The sequence below is a fragment of the Lonchura striata genome, chromosome 9 (genome assembly GCF_046129695.1).
Source record: "Lonchura striata isolate bLonStr1 chromosome 9, bLonStr1.mat, whole genome shotgun sequence".
NCBI lineage: Eukaryota > Metazoa > Chordata > Aves > Passeriformes > Estrildidae > Lonchura > Lonchura striata.
The window spans coordinates 15337705-15365433 of NC_134611.1; the positions used below are offsets into that span (position 1 = coordinate 15337705).

General features: G+C 38.4%; 1 protein-coding gene across 1 annotated transcript in view; it reads left to right on the forward strand.

Annotated features, from left to right (window-relative positions):
• ST6GALNAC3 (ST6 N-acetylgalactosaminide alpha-2,6-sialyltransferase 3) overlaps positions 1 to 27729 on the forward strand; it is a 217961-nt gene that overhangs the window by 140577 nt on the left and 49655 nt on the right. The window contains exon 3 of the mRNA XM_021527764.3: positions 1154 to 1563. Within this exon, the coding sequence (XP_021383439.2) occupies positions 1154 to 1563 (410 nt within the window). The remainder of the gene's footprint in view (positions 1 to 1153; positions 1564 to 27729) is intronic.

Consider the following 27729-nt stretch of genomic DNA (forward strand, 5'->3'; position numbering starts at 1 on the left):
TGTAGACAGGCTATTCATCCACATCAGCTAAATGAAGTGTGATTTTGAAGAGAAATAACCACAAGTCTGATCAGAAAAGCGCCCAGGATCCTGTCAGAGTAAATGTCCAAAGAACGTGAAGAGAATTTTTCCTAAAAAATACTAAACTGAGGTCACTGGCTCCCACTTGTGAGCATGACAGAGGATCAAGTCTGTGACCATACAAAAAATTGTAGGTTATCTTTGACCTGGATGATCTTCTGTAGGTTTTGGTTGTTTTTTTTTTTATTATTATTTTAGTGTTCATTTGATTTCAATTTCTGACTGAACTCTTTATACAATCCAATTTAAATAGAGGGCATTTCCTTTTAGTCTATAGGTACAAAACAACAAAAAGGCATTTATTCTTTATACTCTGACAAATGGAGCATCAGATGGGTCCTTATATCTCAGATGTTTTTTTTCTATTATCAATTCATACTGGAGTAATAACACCCTAGAACATGGTCACAAAATACTGTCTTCAGCTATATTTTTCTCAGGATTAAGTTCCTATTTCAGGTGTCACCAGTCCCTCTACCTCTCATTTTCCATGGATCATAACTGCTCTCTGGAGAGAGCAACATATTCCTCTGTCCACATCTCCTTTCCAACTGTAGGATTTTCATACTATTAGATTGATTTTTAGAGATACATTTTGCATTAGACTTCTGTCACAAGTTTGGGAATTGTTAATTCAGATACAAACACAGTTAAGGTACAGTTAAATTTTCAGCATTACTTTTTCAGTAATTTTTTTCCTATTGCTGACAACACCTTTTTAAAAGAGACACCATTTATCTAAATATTGCTTTCTACTATTTCTTTATTTCCTTGTTTTTTAGTGAAAAAAGTAACATTTAGAAGGAGAAAAAAAAAATCCGTGTAGCTGACTTTGCAAGGTGGGAACAAAGGCAAAGATTGTAACTTTTCTATTTCATTGAAAAGCTTTGCATTTGTAGTGGTAGAGTTTTCAAACAGCTCTGCCACGTGGGGATTGCAGTTATGTTTTTTTAAAGAGAAGCATTGCTATCAATTTGTTGTACTGTACCTGTTTTTCTTTTAACTGAGTTTTCAGTCTTCATGTTTTACAGAGAAAAGCTTGCAATATACGTTATTGTTTCTTGTCTTGCAGCCTCTACATCTTGACTGTGACCTCTGTGCCATTGTTTCAAACTCGGGACAGATGGCTGGCCAGAGGGTGGGCACTGAGATAGACAAGTCCTCCTGCATATGGAGGATGAACAATGCTCCCACCAAGGGCTATGAGGAAGATGTTGGGAAGAGGACAACCATAAGAGTGGTCTCTCACACAAGTGTGCCTCTCCTGCTCAAGAATCCCGAGTACTTTTTCAAAGAAACCAACAACACCGTTTATGTGATCTGGGGTCCTTTCCGAAACATGAGGAGGGATGGGAATGGCATTGTGTACAACATGCTGAAGAAAACTGTTGACAGCTACCCAGCTGCCAAAATCTACGTGACCACGGAGAAGCGCATGAGTTACTGCGATGCCGTGTTTAAGAAGGAGACGGGAAAAGACCGGTGAGTCCTAAACAGGAGGAACAATTATAATGTTTGACAAAAGATACATGAGAAAAGTCCATGTGGGATGTCAGCTACTAAATGAGATATGTTTTTAATGGATTGTTATACGGGTTTGACTGTTATAAGCACTTGATGAGGCAGCAGCTAGGCCCCATTTACCCCACCTACGCTACCTTCTGTTCATTCCATTTCTGTTGGCTTGAATCCCAAAAATATTGGATGTCATCCTGAAATGTTTTCAAAGCTGTGTGTTGTTTTCAGCTCAATTTACTATTGATTAAATTGACATTTTATTTGAAGAGGATAATCCTACACAAACAACATTTCCAAATGCACAACCTCAGGATAATTCTGGATATTGCATTTTTCTTCTCTGTTGAGATTCACTGTAGCTTTTCTTCAAACACAGACCTCATGGTTATGCATTATTTCTGTTTCTTGGTGAAAACAGGTTATCAGACATACTGGAATAGATTTAGGTTTTTACCAGTATTATGCTGAAATTCTATTTTCTACACTTGATAATGTGTATTTATGCTACTCAAGTGAGGCTGTAATAGGTGAAAGTGTGAGGACTGTTTGGGCTAGTATGTTCAAAGCAGAAACTGGATTTGTGGAATTAAGATTTTGTAACCAAGCTGCAAAAATTCAGGTCGTCTGTGTTTTGGCATGGAAGAGCACCTGTCACACATACTTACTTGACCTAACTAGGAAGGAGTTTCCAGATCACTGCTGTGCATTAATAGTAATTTTTAAATTTGTGCATCATGAATTTGAAGTTGGAAAGGACTGTTGCTATTCTGACCAAATTAAAGATACAGGTTTTCACAAACAGCTTAACATAGTCTGAAATTTTGACTTAGGTTTTGAAGTAGAGAAGCTTATTATCTTAAACATATTTGTTTCACTATATTATTAAACTGCCAGAACTTGGTGACAGTTGATTTTTCCTATTTTTCAAACTATTGGAGCATAAGGAGGAGCCTGCCCCTGTACACCAAGTGCACATGTTGCTGCTGTGGTTCTGGAGTTGGAGGGAGCTCATATATCTCATAAAGATATCAAGGTTATCATGGCTTCTTTAGTTTAACTGAACAAACTGATAACCAGAGGCTAATATATACACAAGATCCATTCTTGAAAAATGACCTTTAATATTCCAAGTCATCCTGTTTACATATTAATCAAGCTAAATATGATCACAGGTACATTTTTGTGTTGCTGTACATAAATTTGTTTATATTTATGAGTCAGTCAGGTCACAGCGACTTTACTTCATCAAAATCCTTATTGTGAGATTAGACCTTGAAAAAATCTCCTCTTTTTCCTATGAAAGAAAACATCTTATCATTCAATGTCAAAGTACCCTACTCTCTAGCCTAATCCGTTCCTCTTCAACAAATTAACACATCTCAAGTTTTTATAGTTACGCAATTAACACAATACAAATGCTTCTTTTCATGTCAAAAGCAGATTGAATTTCTCTTACAACAAAGTTCTTAAGCAGCCTAATGTCAAAGTGGCCCATGTTCTTTTTCCTTAAGTTTCACATTGCAACAGCAATGAATTTTTATGAGCCTGCCTCATGACCCTTCACGTTGTTTGTGCACGTGCGTCCCTTTGACACCAACAGAAAAACCCACCACTTCTCACAGTGGCAACCAGGTAACATCCTTGTATCTACTGCAACTTCCATTTTTAGTCCTCCTTTTCCACATCAAATACTTTGTGGTGCTTTTAACATCATTTAGTGATTTTGTCATGCAGAAACAAGGGAAATGATTGATGCATTATCAGCCAATGCCTTCTGCATCTCAAGAAAACATCTTGCAGTTCCCTGGTAATCAGGGACTTCAGTTTGGAAACTGTTTCATTTTCATTAAAATCTTCAATTTGCAGGACTTGTCTTCTGTTTCTAAGGAGGGTCGTGAGACTGTTAGAGGTATGTGGCATTTGTGGAAGCAGTAAATGGAGAGCACTGGAGATTTGTGGGTGATGAAAATACTTTCACACATTGTGCCAGGCTATTATGATGCTGAGACAGACTCAGGTTCCTCAGCCAAATATTCCTTCGGTTCCTCAGAGAAACATCAACCCTTGCTTGGAATATTAGATTGAACAGAGGTCTGGTTCGACATGTTTCCAGCAAAAATTCTGGAAGGAAACCAATTTCAACTCATATTTTAAAATGTACTGAGTGGATTGCAACTACATCTATTTTAGTTTAATCCTAAAATACTGTCTTTCTGTACAGTGTATTCTATAATGCATAGTAAGATTGCAGCAGATTTCTAGTCTGTCAAGCCTTTAATGAGTTTTCTGTTTCTACTTTTTGATGTATAATCTTTTTAGGTAATTAGTGGGACTTTCAGCAGTTTTATCCTTGTGATGCTCTAGTTTTTAAAGGATTTAGTGAGAAGCAGCTAACAGGTAGGTGCTGCAGTCACTTCTCTACTGCAGAGAAACTCTGGTCCTGTAGTGCTGACATGGGAGCTTTATCCCTGACTTCATTGGGTGTAGGTCCAAAATCCACAGCTTTGGTATTGAATGATTTATTACTGATGCATGGAAGAAATAAGAATTGTCTCTGAGTAACTTTGAACAAACAGGGTTTTTTTTATTTTGTAATGCATTTTTTAATTCTACAGCAGTACAAAATGCCCTCTGATATGGGTTGTCCACACTGGGTAATTAACCTTGCATGAGTGTTAAGAATCTGGGGAACATATGTTCTTTCTGAGAGTATTTGTTACTGAAGCAGTCGAGTTCAAGGTGGTGAATGCTCATCCACTTTGAATAATTGTTGTACATAAATAATATTCATTACCAGACATTCACAATTTTTCATTAATGCATTTTACTTGGTACTTCCCTAGAGGGACCATAAAGCTGGCAGCTTCTTCCAGTACTTCACTAATATGCTGGTGTATTATATATATATTTACTCAAGTGAAAGGATTTAAAGAGATATTAAATAATTACTAAATGTGCCATCTTTGTATGTACCTCAATCCAGAGAAGTGGTTCTAAAGCCATCTATATCTCTGCCATGCAATACAAATACAATGCAATATGATATAATAACATTTAATTGGTAATAACAGAGAAAACTGTAGTCTTCATTAAAGCAGCAAAGCTAATTCTGGTCTGATAAAGTGCACTGAGCATCCCTAAATAGGTTTTAATTAGCTGGCACCAAAGCTTCACCACCCTTAGGGAGGGTAAAATTAATGAAAACTAGCAGCAAATTGATCAATGCTAGTGGATGTTCTTGCCTTAGGTGAAGGTGATGAGAAAGAAAGGAGTGTCTTTTAAGGATCATTTAGAAAACAGTCTGCATTAAAAGTCACTTTCAACAAGCAATGCTAAAATAAATCTGTGCTGATGTCAGCAGAGGAGTCTGATGTTTCCTGGACTGCAGGAGGTCCATTTGCGTTTATATTGCAAGCCCCTGAGCACTGCAGCTCCCAGCAGTGCCTGGGAGAGCCTGGCTCCACAGGGCAGGCAGTGGGCTCGGGGCACTCTGTCCCACTCTCTCTGTCCCACTCTGTCCCACTCTGTCCCACTCTGTCTCATTCTCTCTGTCCCTCTCTGTCCCACTCTGTCCCATTCTCTCTGTCCCACTCTGTCCACTCCCCAGCAAACAGCCGTGCTGCTGTGCTGGTACTGCTCAAAGAACAGCTGAACTGGGTGTTTGTAGTCACTCTTCTTGTGAATAACTACTGAAAAGAGCTCTGCTGAAGAAATGCATCTTGAGCTCCTAAAATTCCCAGTAAGAGATGTGAGATGATGTTCAGAAATCCGGGCAGTTTGATAGACAGAGGACTTTCCACCTGCACCGTGACAGAGCCCATCCCATGCCCAATCAGTTCAATTCAACAACATTTTGTAAATATTATTAGCTGCACACACGTCTTCAGGAGGCAGGTTCACTGAGCCACATTTGCAATCAAATGGTTTTTCTGAAAGACTTCTGTCTATATCTTGGAGAATTCTGAAGAAACAAAATTGCTTTTGTGTTTCTCTTCCAGAAGTTCTTAGTTTCCTCAGTTCATGCCAGATGGTGCTATGCGTTAGGTTGTGAGAAAGCTGTTTTATCATTCAAGGCAGAAAGATGTGTCATTCTGATTGCTGACTTCTGCATCAAGATTCAAAATTTGGGGTTGTGTTCAAGCTGCCATTTTACTCAGTTCTGCTCACTAATTATTTATTACTTTGGTGATATACGAGATCTATGTTATATCTCTGTCTTTTCGAGCTAGCAAATTACATTAATCTAAAGTTTGGATTGACACTGTTAAGACAACTGCAGTCATCACAGCTTCACCTCAGCTAATATGTGGTTTTTCATGTGTCTGACTAATCTACATGAAGCTATAGTCTAGTAAAAATGTCATTGAAATGAATAAATGAAATTACATTCTCTGAGGTTCAGGTAGCTGCAAGTTCTATTGTTTGGTGATATTCTCTGTGAATTGAGGCAGTAAAGCTGTCAGTGTCCAGAATATCAGTTTTATGCTGTGTTTCTAGTTGTTAGCTTGAATGAAATACTATAGTAATGATATTTTCATTTTTGGACTTGCTTTCATGTATGTATTGGTTTCTTTATCAAAGTTATTCAGAGGAAATATAAAAGATTAGCTAGTGTTGCTTAATATTTGCAGAAAGCACTTTCCCTTGGGCAGCTGTGAGCATTGACACTGAGTCTGGCTCAAAGAGTTAAATTTTGGCACTTGGGAAGTACATCCCATCAGTACTTTGTATTAATGTGATTAAAAAAAATTCTGGAAGATGAGTAAAAGTTCATTTCATTTTGAATAGAAAATGAGCAGAGTTAGGGAATATCAATGTGTAAATTACAGAACTTTAGAAAGAAAAGGATGAAAAAACTGACACAGACTGACAGAGGAAATGAATGATGCCTGTTGGAAGATTTTTAAGGACGAAGATTAATTGTAGTTTACAATTTGCTGTAGTCTTTATCATGATGATGTAATACCTGCTGCTGCACCAATAAAGTCAGCAAAAGGTTCTCAACTCCCCGTGAGCATATCAGCAACCCCAAAAATACACATTTGATACAGTGACCATTTTTCAAGTACTTGGCAGTGGATCTTTCTTGAGCTATTGCTTGGCACTTCCATTCTTTCTTTTTATAAAGTAATTCCTTCAAAAAATGCTAATGGATTTGTCCATCTTAATTCATAAAGGGTTTAAATAGTTTCATTGTCAGTCAAGGCTGCTTTATTACCTGAAAAAACAAGGGTCTAAAGCATGAAACCTTAATGAAATAAATAGATTTTTCATTATAAAACACTTAAAACCTCAGCATCTATTGCTGTTTGTGGTCAATCACCAGATGGTTAACAACTGTTTGGGGGTTTGTATCCACTCTTCCATTTCCTGGTAAAACACCAGTTGTTCCTGAGTGTTCTGCTTTTATTCCCTGCAGCCCATTAGTTACTGCATTTATATTCTTTATGAAGATTTTCCTAATTAAGATGAACACTTTTCTCTATTAGGCAGATGGAACTCAATAGAAGAAGTCCATTCTTTATTAACATGCCAGTAAATGCTGCTCATAGTACCAGCACTTCTGTTAAGAAACACAGCTCCTACTACATTACACTAATTACACAGTAAAGTGAAACTTTATTAAAAAATATCAATATTAGCTATTATTTTGTGATAAAGCTGTGGCTGCTTATAGATTGGTGTGAGCTTGGAGACCTATTGATTCTGCAGTGGTTGCTGACTATAGCCATTTAGTTGTTACTTTTTAATTAATGACTAAAGACAAGGAATATATAATCAGGATCTATCCTAAATGCACTATCATTGTGAATTTTAACACGTTCTTTGAATTTATCCATTTATGTCTTCTAATTTATCACATCTTCTTTAAGTGCCACTGGATCTGTTTTCTGCTTCTGATGAACTGTATGTTAAATCTTTACACAGTGTTTGGTATGGCCCTTTGCACACCTTTTTCATCCTTTAAATACTCTGCAGCTTTTATTGTTATGAGAGAATTGCTGATACCTCTCAGAAGGAGCTGTGCATATGGATGGGATTCTGGATTAGGTCCTTCAGGGTCCCTTCCAACTCAGCATATCCTGTGATTCTGTGATTCTCACATCCCATGAACATCCACCTTTGGAACGGATGATGTAAGTCAGTGATCATTGCTGGCAATCCTGGTAGCATCCTGGCTTGCAGGGCTTCCAGTTTTGCTGCTGGTGGAAAGGATATTTTATGGTTGCATAGGAAAAGAAGTATTGGAGATAAAAATTAACAGAAGCATAGATTTTGAATGAAACCTTTGGTGTTCATCTTCCATAATGCAATGTTTTTCACTTTTCAGATCACAGCGTGTAAAATAGATATTGATGTTCCTAAAGGAGTTTAAAATTTTGAACGAATAGAAATATTTTTTTTTAATCTAAATTTCTTTTTAAAAAAGATAAATCAATCTATTTTTTAAAATTCAGCCTTGCTGCCAGGTGAAGTAATTGTCTTGAAAAACACAGAGTGATTACCATTGAAGTCTATACTTATTACCTGTTGTCACACAGCAATTCTTTTCTAAGAGATATTAAACAGATTAGGAGATAAATGTAATGTTGCTATTGCTTAAATGTTGCTGTTGCTTACTAGTAAATGTGAGGTTTCTAATGGAAGCTCCCTGAAGAGCTCTGAGCTGAATTTGTAGTGCTAAGTAAAATAAAATACTGGAATCAAACTGCATGAGATGGACTGGGAGGTTTGTGCTACAGAGCTGCTGCTCAAGTGAGGACAGCAACTTTAGGAGACAGGGAATAAGACTCTACAATAATACCTTGCTTTGGATAGAGAAGAGTTTCTGTACATCTGTCCAACCACTAATTAGTCAAATTTATTAGAAACTACTTTTATAAGAAAAGGTGTATGAGAACTCTGATACATATCTCACGGAATGATATTTAGAAGAGATTGTCATCTCAAGCCTTTGTACAAGTAAAGAGCACAGCAAAAGAAAATCTGTTTGAAAATAGAAAAAGTTTAGCCTGAACTTTTGCTTGAGTATTTTATCTTAAAATGTGGAAAGATTAGTAAACTAATCCTGCATGGAAAATTTAATTTGTAAGAAGTCAAGCCTGTGTGAGACCTCATAGACATAGGCAGGAGGAGGACTAAGGGGAAATGGGAATTTTTGTGACTCATTATGTTAATTTAGAACTCATTGTTACCTAGGTGCTTGCTTGTGCACATCTTCAATATGTATTTTTACCCAGATGAAAACAAAGCAGATATTCTACATATTTTTATTTCTGTGTTTGTTATCCCACATAAAGAATATAGGCTGCAATTTCAGAACAGTAGAACTGTTCAAATAGATGATCTATAGCACATGCCTTTGAAGGTGACTCAGGATTCATAGCAATGCTTCTTGGGGAGCCTGATGTGCTATTGGGATATGCTACAACCTGTGTTTAGAAAACAATCACTCCTACACAGTTCCTGTGATACTCAGCTTCTCTGAGCTTTTAACCATGAGGCAACTCTGCATTTGAAGAGTAATATGCACAAGAGCAGCATGTACAATTTTTGTCAGAGATTCACATCTTCAGCAGGTTTTGGAACTTTCAACAGTCTGGAAAAACATGACTGTAACAGTGGGGATTTATTATGAATCTTCACTCTTATGTCGTCAAACAGTTTGTGTGAAGTCTCAGATACTGACCAGCATGAGGCTTAGTTTGTGTTTGAAGGGAAATAATTTTTTATACAGATGTTCTAAGATTCAGCTGTTCTATTTTCAGGATTTTGTAAGCAGTTCCTGATTGTGGGAGCATTCAGTACAGTTGGGACCACTTACCAGAGACACCACTCAGAACCTGAGCAGCCCTGTCAGGTGCAGTAGAATTCAGTAAACATGCAATTGCAGTAGAATAAAAGGTTTTTAACTGCTCATATTTGTTATTTACAAGTTTCTTGTTGGTATCTTGTTAAGCGTATCCTTAAATTTAGAGAGTTCTTTTTATTTGCTTTTTTTAAAAATTTAAATCAAGTCGTGCCAGCACGCATATTCTCTCTGCTATAGTCCTACAAGTTACAGAAAGGAGGCATAAACTCCCTATCTAATAACATTCTCTACATGATTCATTAAAACTTTGAGAGCACTGGATTTTCTGCAAAGCTTTAAAAATTGCTGCAGATGATGTCACTAGTGTAGAAAAAGTTAGAGAAAGGAAAGAGTTAGCAGATGAAATTCGAAAAAACAAACAGCATGCTTTTATCTTAACAATAAAAACAAAGATAAATGTCAGAAATATGTGCTCTGTGTTCAGTTTGCTCTCCATATGTTTCAGAATTTTTCTTGAATAAATTCATTAGTTTTTTAGTACTGCTGTCTCCAAAAAGTGTCCTAAATACTTTCCATGAGACCATTTCTGAAAAATGTTGCAGGTGTCACTTAAGTCTCAAAATGCCTTTGTGAGGCAAAGGATATTTGTCCCCTTTTTACAACCTGACTGCTCTGAGAGAAAGACACCAGGGGAAAGCAGAAACTATTGCTGTGCAGAAATTCGTGCCCATAGGGCTTTTTGAATATTGTATGCTTACCATGAAGGCATTTCAATCTCATACAGTCCTGGTTTGGGGTTGGAATGGTCTGGAAGTGCACTATGGAACAAACTTCTGCTGCCCTATAACCTGTTTTCATCCAAACATGGTAAATGTTATTGCATTTCCTTCTATATGAAATCAGCAGTAGTCTCCTGACATTTTAAAATCAATCTGAACATCAAGTAAAGAAAATAATCTAAAGAGTATGTGCAAAACACTATTCCTCTAAAGGAAGATTTTTAGTTTCATTTTTAAGTATTATTTAATATATTATCAATATTCTCTGTCCATGCATTTCAGCATTCTTTACACACCTTTCTAGACCTTTAGGAAATGTGACTAGTGCTGGTCATGTGTATCTTTTTCTTTTGTTACGGGGGAATTGTGTCTTTGCCAGAGCTCAGTGGTTGTGGATTTTCACTCATTCTGTTTGTGCTGCTCTGATTTTATATAAGTGATGACACTGTTGAAATATGTTTCATGTTTGGGGAAGAAGCAAGCAGTGGTCCTTAACACCTTAGGACTAATTTCATGGTCTGAAATTGCCTTTACCTCCCCCTCCAAGAATGCAGAGTGTTCAGGAAAGTTGGATTTCAGCTTGACTGTACAGAATGTGCCAGGGACTCTCTGCTGCAGTGACATCCCAGAGCCTTCACACTCCTAGAGTTGTTTTGAGTCTTGCTCATGGAGTGCCTTTTGGATATGAAAGTTCATTTAACTTTACAGAGGACATCCCCAGGGTATCCTCGAGCCTTATGTACTGCTTAGATCTGTCCAATCATTTCCTGCCAAGTTACACTGCATTGCTTGGTCAGAAGGAAGGCAATACATGGAGGAGTAGCTAAAGCCAGTTCAGTATTTATCAGGGGGAAATGTAGGATTTCAGGATTTCTGGATATGGTTTAGGATGGTACTTGGAAATGATACATTGAGGGAAGGCTTATTCCATTTCCCTTCCAAGCTCCTACTTTTGGATCACTTGGTAGTTTTCCTTTGTTTTTGAAATAATCACCACTAGTGTCATATAAATTTGACCAGTTTCAGGGTAGCACAAGCAAGAGAAGCTCCACATGTTTTCCTTAAGCTTCTTTGGTCTGCATTCCAGGTCTGAGAATGGCATGTAATATAAAGATTTTCTTCATTATTATATTACATTTTTCCTTGAGGCTATCATACTGATTGCAAAACCACGGTCATCATTATGCTGAAACGGTGGCATTAATACATTGGTCTTTGTGGGTAGATTATAATATGAAGTTTCAAAATAATTGCCCACTAATATGAGAGGTGGATGTATAGTATTCTATTGCTCGTAATGCAACCATTAAAATAACAATTATGTGATAATGAAAGGACTCATTATGCTTTAGTTTATCTTTGCATAAAGTTAATAGCTAATGAAAACAGGAAAGATTATATCTAATTACATTTTACATTACTTTTGCTATTCCCATAAAGAGAACATTTTGCACAGAATTGTAGATTGGCATGCCTCAGTACTAAGTCTGTGTCCACTCTCCATGTGCTTCAAATTACTGTTTTAAGACCAATGGTTGCATATTCTTTTTTATCAAATGGTACACATAGTCTTCACAAAGAACATTTTTGAAACTAAGTTATCAGAGGGAGTCAAATTTGCAATGTGACTATGCAGAACATAAATTTAAAAATGAATTTAGTTTCTCCAGGTTTGAAGTGTTAGAAAAATGAAGGCAGCTTGACACCCAGTCAGTCAGTAGAATACTGTCTCTTTTTGGGTGAATAAGAAATGTCAAACAGGTACATTAACTACTATCTGTGGCAATTTTGATTCAATATTGTCTACAATACTGAATCAAAGTATTGTCAGGCAGGTGAGCAAATTTCTTTTGTATTGTATCCAGGGGTAGAATATGCAAGAACAAATAGCAAAACAGGGCTCTGGCATGGATAGAGAAATCTGTCATTTTATATGTTAGGATACTAAGCTCTGAGAGAAGAATGTTTAGTTCAGGAATGCATAGCTAGAGCTCCCAAATTATCTTAATGGCAAGAAGACTAATTAGAATTAAGATATTTTGGTGTTTTTATATACAGATCATACTACACTGATTTTTAAAGATGCAGCAAGACTCTCCTCCATTTTTGAATATTTTTAAACATAAAATTTTTTTGAATGTTACCTTTAAATGCCAAAGTCATGGAGGTAGGAGTTATATAATCTAATCCATTTCACTCCAGAACAGAATTAAGATATACTAATTAAGCAGTTACAAAGTATAATTGTATTGCTTTTACTAGGTATTATATGAAATTACATCAATAGAAAATCTCTTTGGTATAATTGCATGATATTTAATTAATTTATGCTCAAGTGAGCTGAATGGTGGGCTGAGTTTAAGAGCCACAGTGTGCATGGTTTTAGGGTGTTTGGAGTGTTTTATTGTTACTGTCTGAGGCTCTGTTTGAATGCCAGGACAGCTCAGTACATACTAAGGCACACCTTGTCTGTTAGTCTTGAGGCCTGGTCCCAAATAATTCCTGAAGCATTTCAACTTTCAAGCCTTTTCTTACACCTGTCTCAGACTCTTCCATTTGTATTAGCTAACTCAAATCACTGTGTTTTGGTCACAAACTCTTTCTTCTCCCTGCTTCTCTTACACTTCCTCTTTGTGATCACAGTATCCCAGGACTGTCAGCGCTGGGGGCTGATCTGGAGATCGTCCACTCCAGCCCCTTGCCAGGGCAGGGTCACCAGAGCAGCTGCACAGCAAAGCGCCCAGATGCCTTTGCAATGTCTCCAGTGATGGAGACTCCACGACTTCCCTGGGCAGCTGTTCCAGCGCTCTGCCAGCCACAGTGTAAGGAACTCGTTCCTCGTGTTAACATGAAACTTCTTTTGTCTTGATTTATGGCCATTGCTCCTTCCTTTGTCCTCTTGCTGGGCTCCACTGAAAAAGAGTTGCCCACCTTTCAGATATTTATATTATTGATGAGATCCCCTCTCAGTGTGCTCTTGTCTAGACTAAACGGGCCCAGCTCCCACAGTCTCTCCTCACAAGAGAGATGCTCCAGACCTCCAGACCCATAATCATCATCTTTTTGACTTCTGCTGGACCTTCTCCAGAAGCTACTTGTCTTTCTTATCTTGAGGAGCCCAGAACTGGAGACAGTACTCCTGATGTGCCTCACCAGGGCTAAGAAGAGGGGGAAGATCATCACTCACAACCTGCTGGCCATGCTCTTCCCAATGGGATACTTGTTTCTCTATTACATGTTCCTTTCTTTTCTTGAAATATTTTTTCTTTTCTGATTTTTTTACAGATATTTTTTTGTAACTATCTCATCCAATCTTCTTTCAGCCTTTTGTCCTTTTATTGTAAAACATATTGCCTCGAACACACCTCCTGTTTTCAACAGTCTCTTTTAAAACAGCTCACAGACCTGCAAGGTATGTGATGAAGAGCAGCTTTTCCCTCTATGTCCTTGTCTTTGCCCTTGCTCTTGTGCTTCCTTGAATCTTGGTGCAGAGCAGCTGAAAGTCTGCAGGTCCGGAACTGCAGGTCTCAACTCAGTACATCCAGTTCTTAAAACAAAACCAAAATATCACAGTGGGGCATAGAAACTGTGCATGATTATTTATTGATGATGGTTGGTTACAGGAATTAAAACAGCAGGGAGCTCAGATTTTGATCAGAAACAAGTGATTTTTCTGTACACTTTTTATTGCAAAATGTGAACATAATATAAACCCATTGTGCTCCTGCTGTTAAATGCTAAGCCCCGGCCTGACCTGCTGCATGAACAGTGCATGTTCCCTGTCACACAGGTGTCTAGCTCTGTATATGTGAGCATTGATTAAGGCTTGAAGCTGTTATAAGGCAATTTTTATATATGTGAATATAGGAGCATTCACAACTGCTCTCCAGTGTGCCAACCACCTTGCACAGTGTGAGCTCCAAGTGAAAAGCAAAGGGATCTGGGGCTTTCTGTGGGCTCCCAGAGTGGGAGTGTTCACACAGAGACTGTTCATGTGCTGGCAGTGAGCAGAGTGCATGTGCTTTGCTTTTTGTAAGCACTTTTCTATTATAAATGTACAAGATAGCCAGCCTGGCAGTGACTTTTAGGTCGATAGTTATAATTTATTTGCTTTTAGTTTTTGTAACATCACCGACTGCTAAGGGAATTGATGCTTAATACATTTCTAAATAAGTAAAACTAAAGTATAAATAAATTATGCCTGGTTTATTAGTCCAGGTGGTTTCAGCATTGCTCAAAGTGGTTTGATGACAGCTACCAGCACTAGCAGTGGAAAAAAAACTTGATTTCACAGTGATTATTGTCATTATAATAAACCATAATTGAAAGATTACAAAATTGATTCTTTTAAAAATTAATGTTGCATGAGTGAGCAGGCTCCGTGACATTCAGATTTTTTTCAGTGTTACTTGGAAAGAAAGTGGCTTATTTTATTTCCTGGCAGAAAACTGCTGATTTTCAAACAATCACATTAGAGAAAACAGTCCCAGAGGGTTACAGGAGGCAACAGACCTGTGTCATTAGGCTTTACCCTTTCCTGATGGGTTCGGAGAAGAGCCAGAAACAAAAGAAAGTTACATTCATTATTGAGAGAGCCTAGGGAAAATCTGTTTGGCCAAGCAATTTTGCATTAAACGAGTGAGGAAATATTTGACTGCAAAGAGCATAAACTCCTTCCATCAATATGCAATTTTCTGCATCCATTTGTCCAAGTGATTATCAAGAACAGTTTCTAAATTTGCAGTGCTTTACAACTTCAAAGGGCTGTGAAAGCATCACCTAGTTAAATGGATGGAAGTGTTTTCTAATAAATAAAAAAAAGACCAAAGTCAGTTGTGAGACAGTTTAAAGTGCAAAGTATTGAAAACAGCAGGAAACCTGAGGACCTGCAATAGCAATCATCTGCTCCAATCAGGAACATGGAAACCACAAATTTATCTTTGATGATTTCCTGTAAATATGCCCTTTGAGGACAGATTGCCCTGCCCAGTCTTGTGGAAAATGCTCAGAGTTACAGCTCTTCTCACTGCAACATATGGATCTCAGCAAGCTCTGCTTCTCCATTTCCGAAGTCATTCTTCAGAAGGAAAAGTCTGAGCAAAAATGTAGTGCTGCAAAAATGCTGGTTAGCATCCTTCGAGCCTGGTCAGCCCGACTGGAAAACATCTTTCTGAGTTGTTTTTTTTTCTTGACCATTTTCTTCAGCAAGGTCTGCCCACTTTTCCAAACCTGTTATCCTAATGGAAATGGTTTTATTGATGCTTTCAATCACTTCAGGATGTCTCATATTTCCTGAGGATACTGCAGAATGAAGACTTTCCCCCCAGATATGTAGCAGTGTGTGCTGAGAGCTGGGGAAGGTACATTTGGGTGTCTCTGAGTGCCCCAGGGACACTCCTCCAAAGGGCCACACCTGCAGTGTGACAGCACAGTCAGGGTGGCTGCTCATTGTGCTGGGGTGACTGTGCAGATGGGGGGGTCTGGTCTTTCTTTCTTGCCACCTCTGTGTGGCACTTCACTCCTGATGTTGTGTTTCTGGGTCTGAACACCTGGAATCTGAGCTGCAGCCAGCAGTGTTGCATCCCACTAGTTTGGGATTTCCAGTCGGTGCCACATCTCATATTTATGACACAGACATCAAAGAAGCCCAAGAAATTGAGGTTAAATGTGGCTTATTGTTTCCCCATATATATCCTGAAGAGAAAATAAGCTATTCCATTTTAAAGCTGATGTTTATGCACCATTTCACATGGTCCAGATAGTTTGCAGTCTCTGAAGAAGTTTTCTATGCTTGAATTTACAGTAGCAATATAATCTACCACATTTGGTATGTATGTTCTTACTTGATGACAACCTCCTACTGGCCCCATGTAATGTTTTATTAAATAGAGGGACAGGTCCCAAGCCCATCTTTCTTCCCGAGATTGAAGTCAGTGTTAGGTTTCATTAATATTATTTAGCATTTCATAGTGCATATCATCCACAGACCTTAAAGTACGGCAGGATGTTAAATCAGCTTTAATTTTCCCATTTTCCTGATTGTAAAACTCAGGCAGGGAGTGATTTGTCAAGTTGCACAGAGGTATCATCCTGCAAGTCTGTGGCAGAGCTATGAAAATACCCTTCAGCCAGGGTTCCCAGTTGTCTCTGATGCACTACCCTGACATTCAGAAGGCACGGGTGTTTATTCTTAACCTGTGCAAGGTCATGCTTAACTGGGAGGGAGTCCTGGTCATCATCCAAGTGATGACCAAGTGTATTTTTACAGGCAGAAAGAAAAACTTGGGATTTCTTAAAAGAATTCATTAGAAATTCTATGTTTCCTAAAATTTTGTATGACTAGACCCAGCTCTTGTGTCTTGACCTCTGTGCAAAGATAGGTTTGTATTGCTCAGCAGAGCCATGTTTAAAGATAACAACTTGCAGGAGGGAGGGGTGATCATTAAATTTGGGAAGGAATATTACAAGACATGTTGGAGCACTCCATATTCAAGCAGTTGCTTTCCTGCCACTTCCCCACAGTTAACATTGCCCATCAAAGAAAATTGCTAAATAGCTCTGCTACATCATTCTTCATTTGCATTAGAAATGGCTCTAAGCAATAACAGGATTACAGCCAAAAAGTGCCAGCATTTTATCATTCATTTATTTGATTTAATATATAGAGGTACCTATTTGAAACAGCATTTACTTTTCTTGAGCTCATCATAAAAACCACTCTGAATGGAAGTGTTTAAGGTAATGACGACTCCGGTTAATTCTCTTAGAACAGCATGACTGGAATCAGATACACTACTTCTCTTTTCATTAGACATCTCTGAGCTGCTGTGAGTGATCTTATAGCATGAGAGGAAAGAAATTAGCTGTATAAATCCCCGTGTAAATAATCCACAACACGCTGCAATTCTTACTCAGCCTGGTGAACGGTGAGCTCGGAAGTCTTTGTGGTGATGTCCAGGTGGCATTAATAGAACCTGATGCAAACTTTTTGTTTTAAAAAAGGCAGAAAAGCCATACTTGCTTTGTGCTGCAGATTTCTCTTCACCTGCACTGTGAATTGAGCAGTGTTAGAGCTTTCTCAGCCAGCCATTACCACCTTATTCCCCTCTTCTCACTGCCACCAAATCCCTGTAAATCCAAGCCTGGCCTCAACAGCAGATCTCTAATCTGTTTTTCAACGTGCACATCCCCCACCAAAGTCAGGAGGTCAGACGTTGCGTTGCACTTTTGTTCACAGACAGGATTGATACATGGGATGCTGCATCAGGAACTCTCTCCTAAGACAGAAAGATGTTTCAATTCATTCTAGGAAATTTGAGAGCTGGCAGCTAAGTTTTTCCAGTGTTTTATTCCTGTTTACATTTCTTGATCATCAGTAACTACTATTTATTATCAATTGACATGGCGCTAGTATAGGGAAAAATATTTTCCAAAGCACCTCCCTGACCAAATAGCCTGTATTACATCTGAAAATGAAACAGTTCCCTGAGTCATTTAGGTGTCTTGATTTTTTTCCCGTCCAATTTCCATTTTCTTCTGAAAGCAGAACTGGAAACACTACTGTAGGATGTTTACATTAGTTGAAGTAGCAGAGATTTTCTGGTAGCATTTGTCTAAATTTCTTGTGCTGTTTTTCTTGAACAGGATTATGAGGTTCTGCATGATTGCTGGTGTTGCAGGTGTCTTAGCATTATAACATGGTAGTAGTAATAAATAAAGGAGTGGGTAGGAAGGTAGCATGATAGAGAATCTCAGTGAAAAATTTTCTGAGAAAATACTATTTAAAGTCAGAGTTACAAAGTGCATGCTTTTCTACTGAGGCCTGAACCTATTGGTTTCAAATTAAATGTTCACATAGAAGTTATATCTGCTGTGCCTAATCTGCAGTAATTGATTATTCTAATTCCTAGAGGAGCTCTCTCCACTTAAAGTACATTTGAACTCCAAGTTACCCTAAAATGTTAGTTTAAGAAGTTGTATCAGGCAAGCACTGTGCAGTACTGAGTGAGGTGCAGGTGCATGCAGAAACTTTAGGTCCTTTTCACTTCTTTGTTTCATGCCCTTTGAATGCTAAACAGTTGGATCAGCAGCCTTTACCACCCTGTATTTCACACATACTTTCATTTCTTACATGTCTGTACCTGGCAATAGAAGAGGAGATTGAAAATGGTATGGTGTGTTCTCATTCAGACTGGCTTATGGGCTGGGTTTTCTTTTCTGCTTTCTCATCTGATTCTAAAAAAATCACCTGTAATCAGATGTAATACCAAGGCTAATAGAACAGCTTGATCTTCATTAGTGTTTGAATGAATTTTCAGGAGAAAGTTAGAATTCTGCTGAACCATTACCTTATCTATCAAAAGAAAATGTATTTATAAGCCACTGTGTGGAAGATTATATGGAGATAAGTTGTGTCTTATTGTGTGATCTGAACCCTTAAGGATTATAGAAGTACTGACTTTCCAGAATGAGTTTTTAACATTTTTAGTGGCGATAAATTTAGTCATCAGTTCTACAAAAGTCTGGCTGTAACTAACAAACTGTGTATCTGTATTTGTAATGACCGTTTTGATAGTTTCACATATCAGTTCAATGAAACATCTTCCACTCAGGGGAGGCATTTGGGCAGGAATATCTCATGACATCCTTGCCATTCCCATTACCATCACTACACACTTAGAGTAATACATGTTTTAAAAATTGATTGAGTGTGTATTTACAACATAGATCATAGGACATGTTTTTTTAATAGTGAGAAACTTCCAGTGAAGCATTCTATGATCTGTAGCATTGATTTGGGTTCTTTGATTTTAATGCTACAGAATACAGTCATAAAACTTTTAGACCCTTACTGTCATAGGGTGCAGTTTCCTGACACAGAATGCTAATGTAAAAGGTAGTAGCTACTGCGGGTAAGAGCTGATGAAAACCAAAGGCTTGCATTAAATATAGCTAACGAAATGAATTTGAATTAAATGTATACATTAATACATTACATATAAAATCTGGAGAAGTTTATTGAAGTGAAATAAGTCTGACATGAAAAATCTCTAATGCAGGTAGACTTTCAGTGTGTCACTTTGGAAGTGTGGAGGATACACTTTTGGTATAGAGAGTTTACTCATCTCCCTTCAGGCAGTTTTCAGTAAGCATCTCTAAAAAGTATTTTTCTGGAAGAGTCATCTAAAGATGGGTGAAGCAATTTTTCCGCCCCTTCTCAGTTGACTAAAGATGGTTTAGATTAATCACCTAGACATTTAGCTTATGGTTAGCAAAGGAAGGTGAGGTAAATAGAGGTTAAATATCTTGTTAGGTGTTGTATCATCTAACAGGTATTCGCTGTTGTGCTCTGTTCAAGGTTTTGGTAAAGGCATGACAGGCGATTTGTTCTTATCACAGCAGAAAGTTCAAATGCTTTGTCATACCCTTTTCAGTCCGGTTGCCTTCTTGGTTCTTAAGAATTTCTTGTTTCTAGCAACATAAAACTAGGTCTGAAATTTAATTCCACCCTGGGTCAGAGGTAAAAGGTGACAGGGGAAAATGAGTGAGAGAGATACAAAAAAAAAGAAGTTCTGCCAGATAGCAAGTGTTGGAATAGCTGTGAAGTATTTTTCCATACATCCAGTTATAGTGAACAATATTGGGAAGCTTTTAATTGCTATACAGAAGTCCTACAACCACCCAAGGTGTATTAGAGTTCACTTGGATATAGAAAAGTCTTGACATTTCTCACTGCAGTGAGATTACTGTCCAAAGTTGCCTGGAATCCTTCCAGTGCAAAAATAGAGTTTAGAAAAGGCTGAAATTGCTTTGTTCTGGTTCTGTATGACTAAACCCAGATGGAACAGTCAAGACAACAGAATTGTGGACTTAATGTGTGAGTGTGGTTGGCAGTTTTAGTTGGCTGCTTTTTCTTACGGATTTCATTCCTCCCATTGGCACATCAACACTTGGTCTTCTGAGTTCTTAGAACATTGTTTGGACACAGACTATTTTTCACTAAATTTTCATTTTCTTTTTTAAGACAAGGGGGAAAAGCTAATTATTTTTGTGGGAATGCCTTCTTTACTTTCTTACAAGTGTTTGCACTGAGTTATTTGTTTAGGAACACACATTGTAAGCCTTTAGCATGCAAACAGGTTGGTAATTTGGCATTACTGATGAGGACAGAGCTTACTTTCTCTGTAGCACTCTCTCCTGGCATTGTAATCTTCCCCTGTGGGACATGCAGATCTGCAGGCGGGTCAGACTTGCGCAGGGGCTGTTGTGACTCTCTCAACACTTAACCTGTTTCTCCATGGGATGAGGGATAAAGGGCAGAGCAGTGAACCCACTGGAGGAAATGATAGAAGAGAAACTCTTCTTGCAAAGGAGTAAGATACCTTAAGCTGATGCTGGAGTGTTTACAGTGCCTGTTCAGACCCGTGTCTCTGTGACTAACCTTTTTTGGCGTCTGCTGTCCAGGAGTAAATTACCTTTCCCATCGGTCGTGAGCAGTTTTTAGTTCTGGATGTTATTGTTCCAAATGTTTCCTGCTGTTGTTACCAAGAGTGCTCCCACTCAGGCTGGGGCCTCAGGAAAGGCACTAAATCCTTGTGATGTTGCTGTTTTGGGCCCCACATGCCCCAAGCCCTCACCCCACAGAGCCAGAGCTGGGCTGTAGCAGCCAAAGGGGGGCAGCTGCCCCACACTGCTGGGGATGCTTGGATCTCCATCACCTGCCCATGCCTTGCAGAGCTGCCTCAGTGGTAGGATACCTGAATGGAGAGGATCCAGCTCTGGCAGGCTGTTCTTCATTGTTCCAGCTGTTCACAGCTGCTCTGAGGCTGATTGAAAAGACATTTACTCCCCTCATGTGAATAACCTTGAGGGATCAGGAAGTCAATTGTGCAAAGCACCTACAGTCAGTGCCAGATGTGTGTCTGGGAGCCACTGCAAAGGCAACTGACATTTAGAAGAGCTTCTTTAGGGACTGGCAGGTGGCTACAGCAACTCAGGAGAATTTATTGCTGGTGATGGGGGTGCAGAGGTTACCTAGCACACAACTATTGGTATTTAAAAGCTCTCTTTGCACCTCCATTTCAGAGCAACACTGAGCATACATCCCCTGTAGTTTTCAGTCTGTTAGTTCATCTGTGAATGAAGCAAATGTTACATTAATTGTAGTTCATTAGTTCCATCTGGTGCCAGGGTGGGGAATGGAGACCCTTTCTTACCTTACAAAGTATTATATACCTTTCCTGCCAAGTTGCTTTAGTGTATAATAGTTAGAGCCTGAGGCTAATTAAATGTAAAGATTTGGAATTGTTTCTCCACTGGTCTTCCCATAGATAGACACTTGGCTCCCTAGATCTGGCTGCTGTCTAAAGAAATTAAGACCAACAGTACTTTAGTTCAAGCAGTAGTATGCCATATGCAAGGCCAGAGATGCTCTGTGTGATATCCACAAAATTTGGTACCTGTCTGCTTTTTTTATTCCCTTTAATCGATAAAAATACGATTTCACTCTAGTTCAAAGGAAATTGAATTTTCACATAGCAGGGGAAAACAAATACCCTCCAGCATTGCTATCAGTGAATTGGGACACCAGCTGTCTTTTAAACGGGTCCAGCATATTGTCTCTGCATTTCCAAGTCACTCTTTTATGCTTCTATTTATTGTAGGCAATTATGCTTTGACCCAAAGACATAATCCTAGTGGAATTAAAAATCATGTGACCTCTTTTTATAAAAAAGCTGAGTCTTATTTTATGAAAAAGAATCGTACAGAATGAATCTAGTGCAAAATTAGACTGTAGTATTTGATGACTGTAAATGTATTTATTTATAACAGCTAATCTTGGTGGAAATGAAGAAATAAGAAATAATTAACTTTACTATTTATAAAATAGTCTCTTTTATCCACTGTGTAATGCAGTCACCTCCAGGATGAAATGCAATGTTTGCTAAAGAGCATATAGACATTTAAGAAAGAAAGAAAAGAGCAAATGTGTGTTTGACACAGTGGGGAAAATGTGGCATGGAAGGAAAACATTTGCACGAAAATGTTGCCCCTTTTAGTTGAAGACGTTTTTAGCTGGCTCTTGTAATTATTCAAACTGGAACTTGGTCATAAAAGTAAAATGTTTCTGGCCTTGCAAAAGGCACTCTGACATTTTTAATAGCTTCAATACAGAAAAAGCACTTACTTTACAGTAAAAAAGAATGCTTACTCTCAGAAAGATAAAGGGCTTCATTTTCCTTTCACAAAGACCAGTTTTACTGATGATGTCACTGGAGTTATTGCAGACTTAGAACAGTGCAAGTGTGGGAGAAATCAGGATGATCACTCCAGCAGCACTGGGACAGAGGTGAGAGTGCTGCTCACTGAATTAACAGCTCCTTTCATAAGCCCAGAGAATGAAGGAGTAACAAAGAGGCTCCCTGGCTGTTGATGAATTCCTGACCGTGAGCAGTGTGTCCTGGAGCTCCAGTTAAACCTTGATATACCCAGAGAGAGAGAGTGAATGTTACAGTAAAGAGCACTTTGCCAAACAAAATAGAAAGATCCATGGGATTGCTGCACAAGTGTCAGCACACAATTAGGGGTCAGTTTATATATGCAAAATGTTTTACTGAGCTTGAGTGAAATTTGCAGCTTTTAACAGGAGACCTATTGAAATATACCACACCATCTGTGATACATGTACTGAAAAACTTTACTGCTCACCTTAGATCACTAAATGTAAATGCAATATGTGCTATTTTACATATAACTATTACCCTCAAATCAATCCACATTCAGCAAGTAATATCTAACTTCTGAAAGTCAGAGGGAGACTCAGTCTTGATAAATTGAAAAAAGGCAGCAAAGTGGTTTTAGTATCTTAGTATTGTTGATTAAATGTGTGAAGCTAACTAAGAAAATTATCTGCAAGGAAAGATGTTGTCATAGTGGTCACATTGTGTCATTGATTTGTATTAAATGCTAGGGACACCTTTGAAGATTTGCTTTTCATTATGGTATTAACTGATGTTCAGCTACTAAAATGAAATAGGTTTGCATAAGAGTTATGACTGTCAAAAAAACATTTGGAATTTCATTCTGTGCAGAGAAATTAAAATTTTGAGTGATTATGTGAAAGACTATTCTGAGGCAAGAATATAAAACCATGTTTCCCTTGTTACTGGACTTTATAGCTTAGGTAAAATTCTTACTGTTTGTTTTATCTCATATCAAATGCTTTTTTAGTTACTTGCTGAATTAATATAGTATTACATTCAAGAAATTATGGTGATGGAACAGTATGCTTCAGTATCTAACTGCATACAGAGATATTCAAAGTTATAGGTCATACAGCTAATGCAAGTTAACCATCTGAGTGTATACATACAAGAAATATTTATTCTAGTTTCTAAAAACAGTGTAATTGAGTAGATTGGGCAGATACACCATTAATTACATGCTTCAGTACAGTCTGATCTGATACCAGGAACAGAACACTCAAAATTCAGAATCTCTTGACATTTTTCATTCATTTCCATAACAATCAACCACTCAAACCACTCAATTTCGAAAGAAATAATGATACTGGAAATGCACTGAGTTTTACAGTGTGCTTTCAACATCCTGGGTTCAATTAAAACGGAAGAATATATTCTGAAATTACAAGATTTGTCATTTGAATAAGAATCTGCAGATGAATGTGTATGATTCCCATTGGCATAAATTTCCCAGATCAGATTACCTAAACCTTGAAAAGCAGAACAATTTTGAGGGGGTCTCAAAGATATTACTGTTAGATTTCATGGTGTTTTATAGCACTTGAATATTGCAAAGTGCTTGCTGGAGTTCTGGGCCTGTTATTATAACTGTACTCTAGAAATAGAGAATGTGGCCCTGCCACTTTATCCTCTTAGAAATGTTAGAACAATCAGATAATAGAATTCACTGCAAGATCCTAATGGACTTTGTAACCATGGATCTGAATGACTCACCAGTGGAGAGCTGTCAGACAGTGATGCACCACAGAAAAACACATAAGTAAACTTTTGTGCATTTAGAGCTTTTAAGCTGGTTTTGCTCTGTTTGCAGCTATCATCTGTTTTAAAGGAAACAATAGACCAACAAAATTGTTCACTTGATGACAGAATCAATTTTTTTTCCATATTTATAATCAGATGCTGAGTTAAAAGCACAAAATGAGTGCAGTCCTTTGAAGGATGCCCTCTGAAATAAAGGCACTTGTATTTTCTTTTTAGAAGGAGTTTCTAGACATGTGGTAACAAGCCTGGCATTTTTTCACTGGCATGTGAGGTCACAGCTTCAGCCTTCAAGTCCCAAAGTGTGCTGGTTTACTTGCCTTTTGACCTGGTCTCTCTGGTGCAGTCAGTACTGTTGGGAAAAACACCGGGTGCTGTAAGAAAGTCTCTGTTTGCAGATGGTGCCTGTGCTCCTCCTCACATCTGCACTGACCTGTGCTGGGAGCTTCTCCTCCGAGTCCCTGTGGAGATGCTGGGCCAGGAACAGGAGGTGTCACCAAGGGTCCCGATGCCATCATTCACATTCAAGGCTGGAGCTGAGGTGATGAGATTTAAGAAGGATAAAACTGGAATTCTATTGAATTTTATTCTTTTTCCTGGGCTTCTTACTCTTTGAAATCATGATCTAGGAAATTCCTTTGGTTGCAGTGAAAGCGGCAGATGCCGTCAAGTCAATGGATTCCAAAAATGGGGCTCAAAGCATGGTAGGTAAGGGTCTTGTCATTAAAACAAAAATATGTTAGGGTGAGGTTTTCATGTATTTGTGTCAAGTACTGTAGAGGATAAGACATCCTGGAAAATGGTTTTGCTACATTTTTAACACAACAGCCCAGCTTTCATTAACTTTCCTTTTGTCCCTGTAGAGTCATTTGAGTTAACCTTACTGCTGGCTTTTCCCCTGGACTCTCAGCAGAGGCAATGAGTGAGGCAGGCATAGTCCTGTTGAGAGATCCTTGAACTGTGCCAAAGGTTCAGCTCCCCACCCTATTCAGGCATGGCTATGCAAATAAATGTGCATTTCTTCCCCCAGGCTGATGTCACATTGGTCCCTTTCGTTGGAACTGCAGCCTCTTGTAGGATTGGCTTTATTGGCTTGCAGCCACTGCTGTGTCCTGTAAGGCTGAGGAAGGTGTGACAAAGACAATTCAGCAAAGGGGAGCACTTCAATCTGAGCAGTGCAAACTTCCTCAGAGAAAAATGGACTTTAAGTAGCTCCTCCACATGGTGCCCTCTCCACGCTGCCACACCAGTATCTAGTGATAATGCATTATAGAAGAGGCTGATAAATTTGCTCCAGCACTCAGCCATTCATACATGTCACCATTTCCTGTTATCAGCTTGGCTCTGTTTAATAGCTGTGTACTCAGATGACACTTTAAGTGATACTGGACCATTACTTTTGGATTATGGTCCAGGGATCTGATGAAAGAGAAGCTAAAGTGTTAAGCCTAAGGAAGGGTAAATGCATACATGTATGCAGTGAAAAATACATTACCGCATTGCATCCTGAAGACAAAGATAACAATAAACAAACATGAAATAGACCATATTTCACAGACTTTCCCAAGCAAAATATAGAAGCCTGTGTAAGAGGCTTTAAAAAATCCTACTGTTTTCTGGAATTTTTCAAATGCTCTCTCTGGTTCTGTACTGCTGAGATACTGCATTGGTGGTGTTACTCTGGCATTACTAGGATACCTTGGGGTAATTTTCCTTTCATACCTGCCTTCCAGGATGATTTGGTCCTTTCTGATAACACTGAAGACCAGCTGAAACTGAAAACCAACCTCTTATACTTTGAAAGACTACATCTCAACATCTCCCACTGCCATTATAACACTTAACTTGAATTTCAGCTAAGGCAACCTACTGCAATTTTTATGTGTCTGTTTATAGCAAGATACCTCAAAAAGATTGCCTGAAGTCAGCATCTTAAGTCTTCATATAGAAATGTAAAATATACCCCAGTTTTTCAAAGTATACATGCAGCTATTCCTGTATTTCAAAATCATGGTATTTGTTTCCTTTTAGTGTCACTCAAAAATAAGACAAAAATTAGAATAATAATTATACAGCAGAGTGCATTGATTGCTAGTGCCTAATACTGGGTACTAGCAGAAATACACTTTTAAATATCTAAGCAATTAATTTGGAGATAGCATTTATTGATTGTGTAAAAAGTTCCTACAAGTCAATCTAAAATGTGTCATCCCAAGATGTATTATTATAAATACAATAGTGAGCTTTGCACTGGATGTGCAACGAATGTAATGGGTTTTGAGTGATCTCAATTGCATTATTTATGCATCAAGTCACCTTAGATTTTGCCAAGGTATTTTCCCTGGAGGATGGAAACCGTAGCAAATAAAAGCCTGGTAAACCTGGCCCTCGCTAAGGTGGCACACCGGGGAGGTCACTGGAGGTTTTTTCTTGTGTAGCTCTTTCATCTCCAGCTGCAGGCTGGCACAGCCCTACCCCAGCTGCCTCCTCTCTGGGTGATCTTCACTTTCAAGCCTGTCGGACCTGGTTTAGAAAAGGGTGGCTGCAACTGTGGCACGAAGAGATGATGTGCAAATCCCAATTAAAGGGCTTTGATTGGTGCTGCTGGAGAGCTGCCACTGTGCATTCAGTGCACCAAAAACTTGAGATTTCCTATTGCCCCTTCCAGGGTGAGGACTGTTCTGCAGCTGGTGTTGCCACAGAATTGTGGTGCTTGAGTTGATCAGGAAAGCCAGGTTTAGATTCTAGCCCTTTCCTCCTTTCTCCCCAAAAGTATTCCTGACTCTGAATGAATTTGACTGTGAATGTTTATTTCCATTACTGCTGCCATAGATCACTGCATTCCTATACTGAAGAATCTCCAGTTTGGGGAATGTCTGTGTTTAGTGCAGTCCAACTTGTTAGACCCTTGATGCACAGCTGAGAGCAAAGTATCAGCATTAAATCTGCACAATGAAAATATATTTTGGCACATTAGCACACATATGGTGAGGATTTTTTTAACCTACATTACTGTATGTAACTTTGCAGCTTAATTAATCAATTAGGATTAGTGCATTTGTAATCAAGTCCAAGAGTGATTGATGCATGCCATATTAATTGCAACATTCACATGAAGCATGTCATATACACAGTCATTTTACAGCTGGATTTCACATTGGGTTGCTCATAAGCACTTAATGGCAGGAATATTTTAGACTTGCAATCAGGGAAATTGTATTGCACAATATGCTTTATATGTTGTACACCCTGCTTAGATAATAACTCCTCCATCACTGATGTACCCTCTTGCTCCTCCCTCCTGGTTCAATCATTGGCAAAGTAGTCCATTTTCAAAGGCTTTTCTTTGCTGTGGAACAAGAGGTATAATTAAATTGTATCCCAGTAGTGAAGGTTTCTAATGATGATGAGCCAAAACTAATTGTATTGATTTGTTTATTACTGGCTTAGGAAGCTCATCAAACAAATGGACTGAAACTATTTCCATATTCTTATCTGTTTGGTAAATGAGAAACAA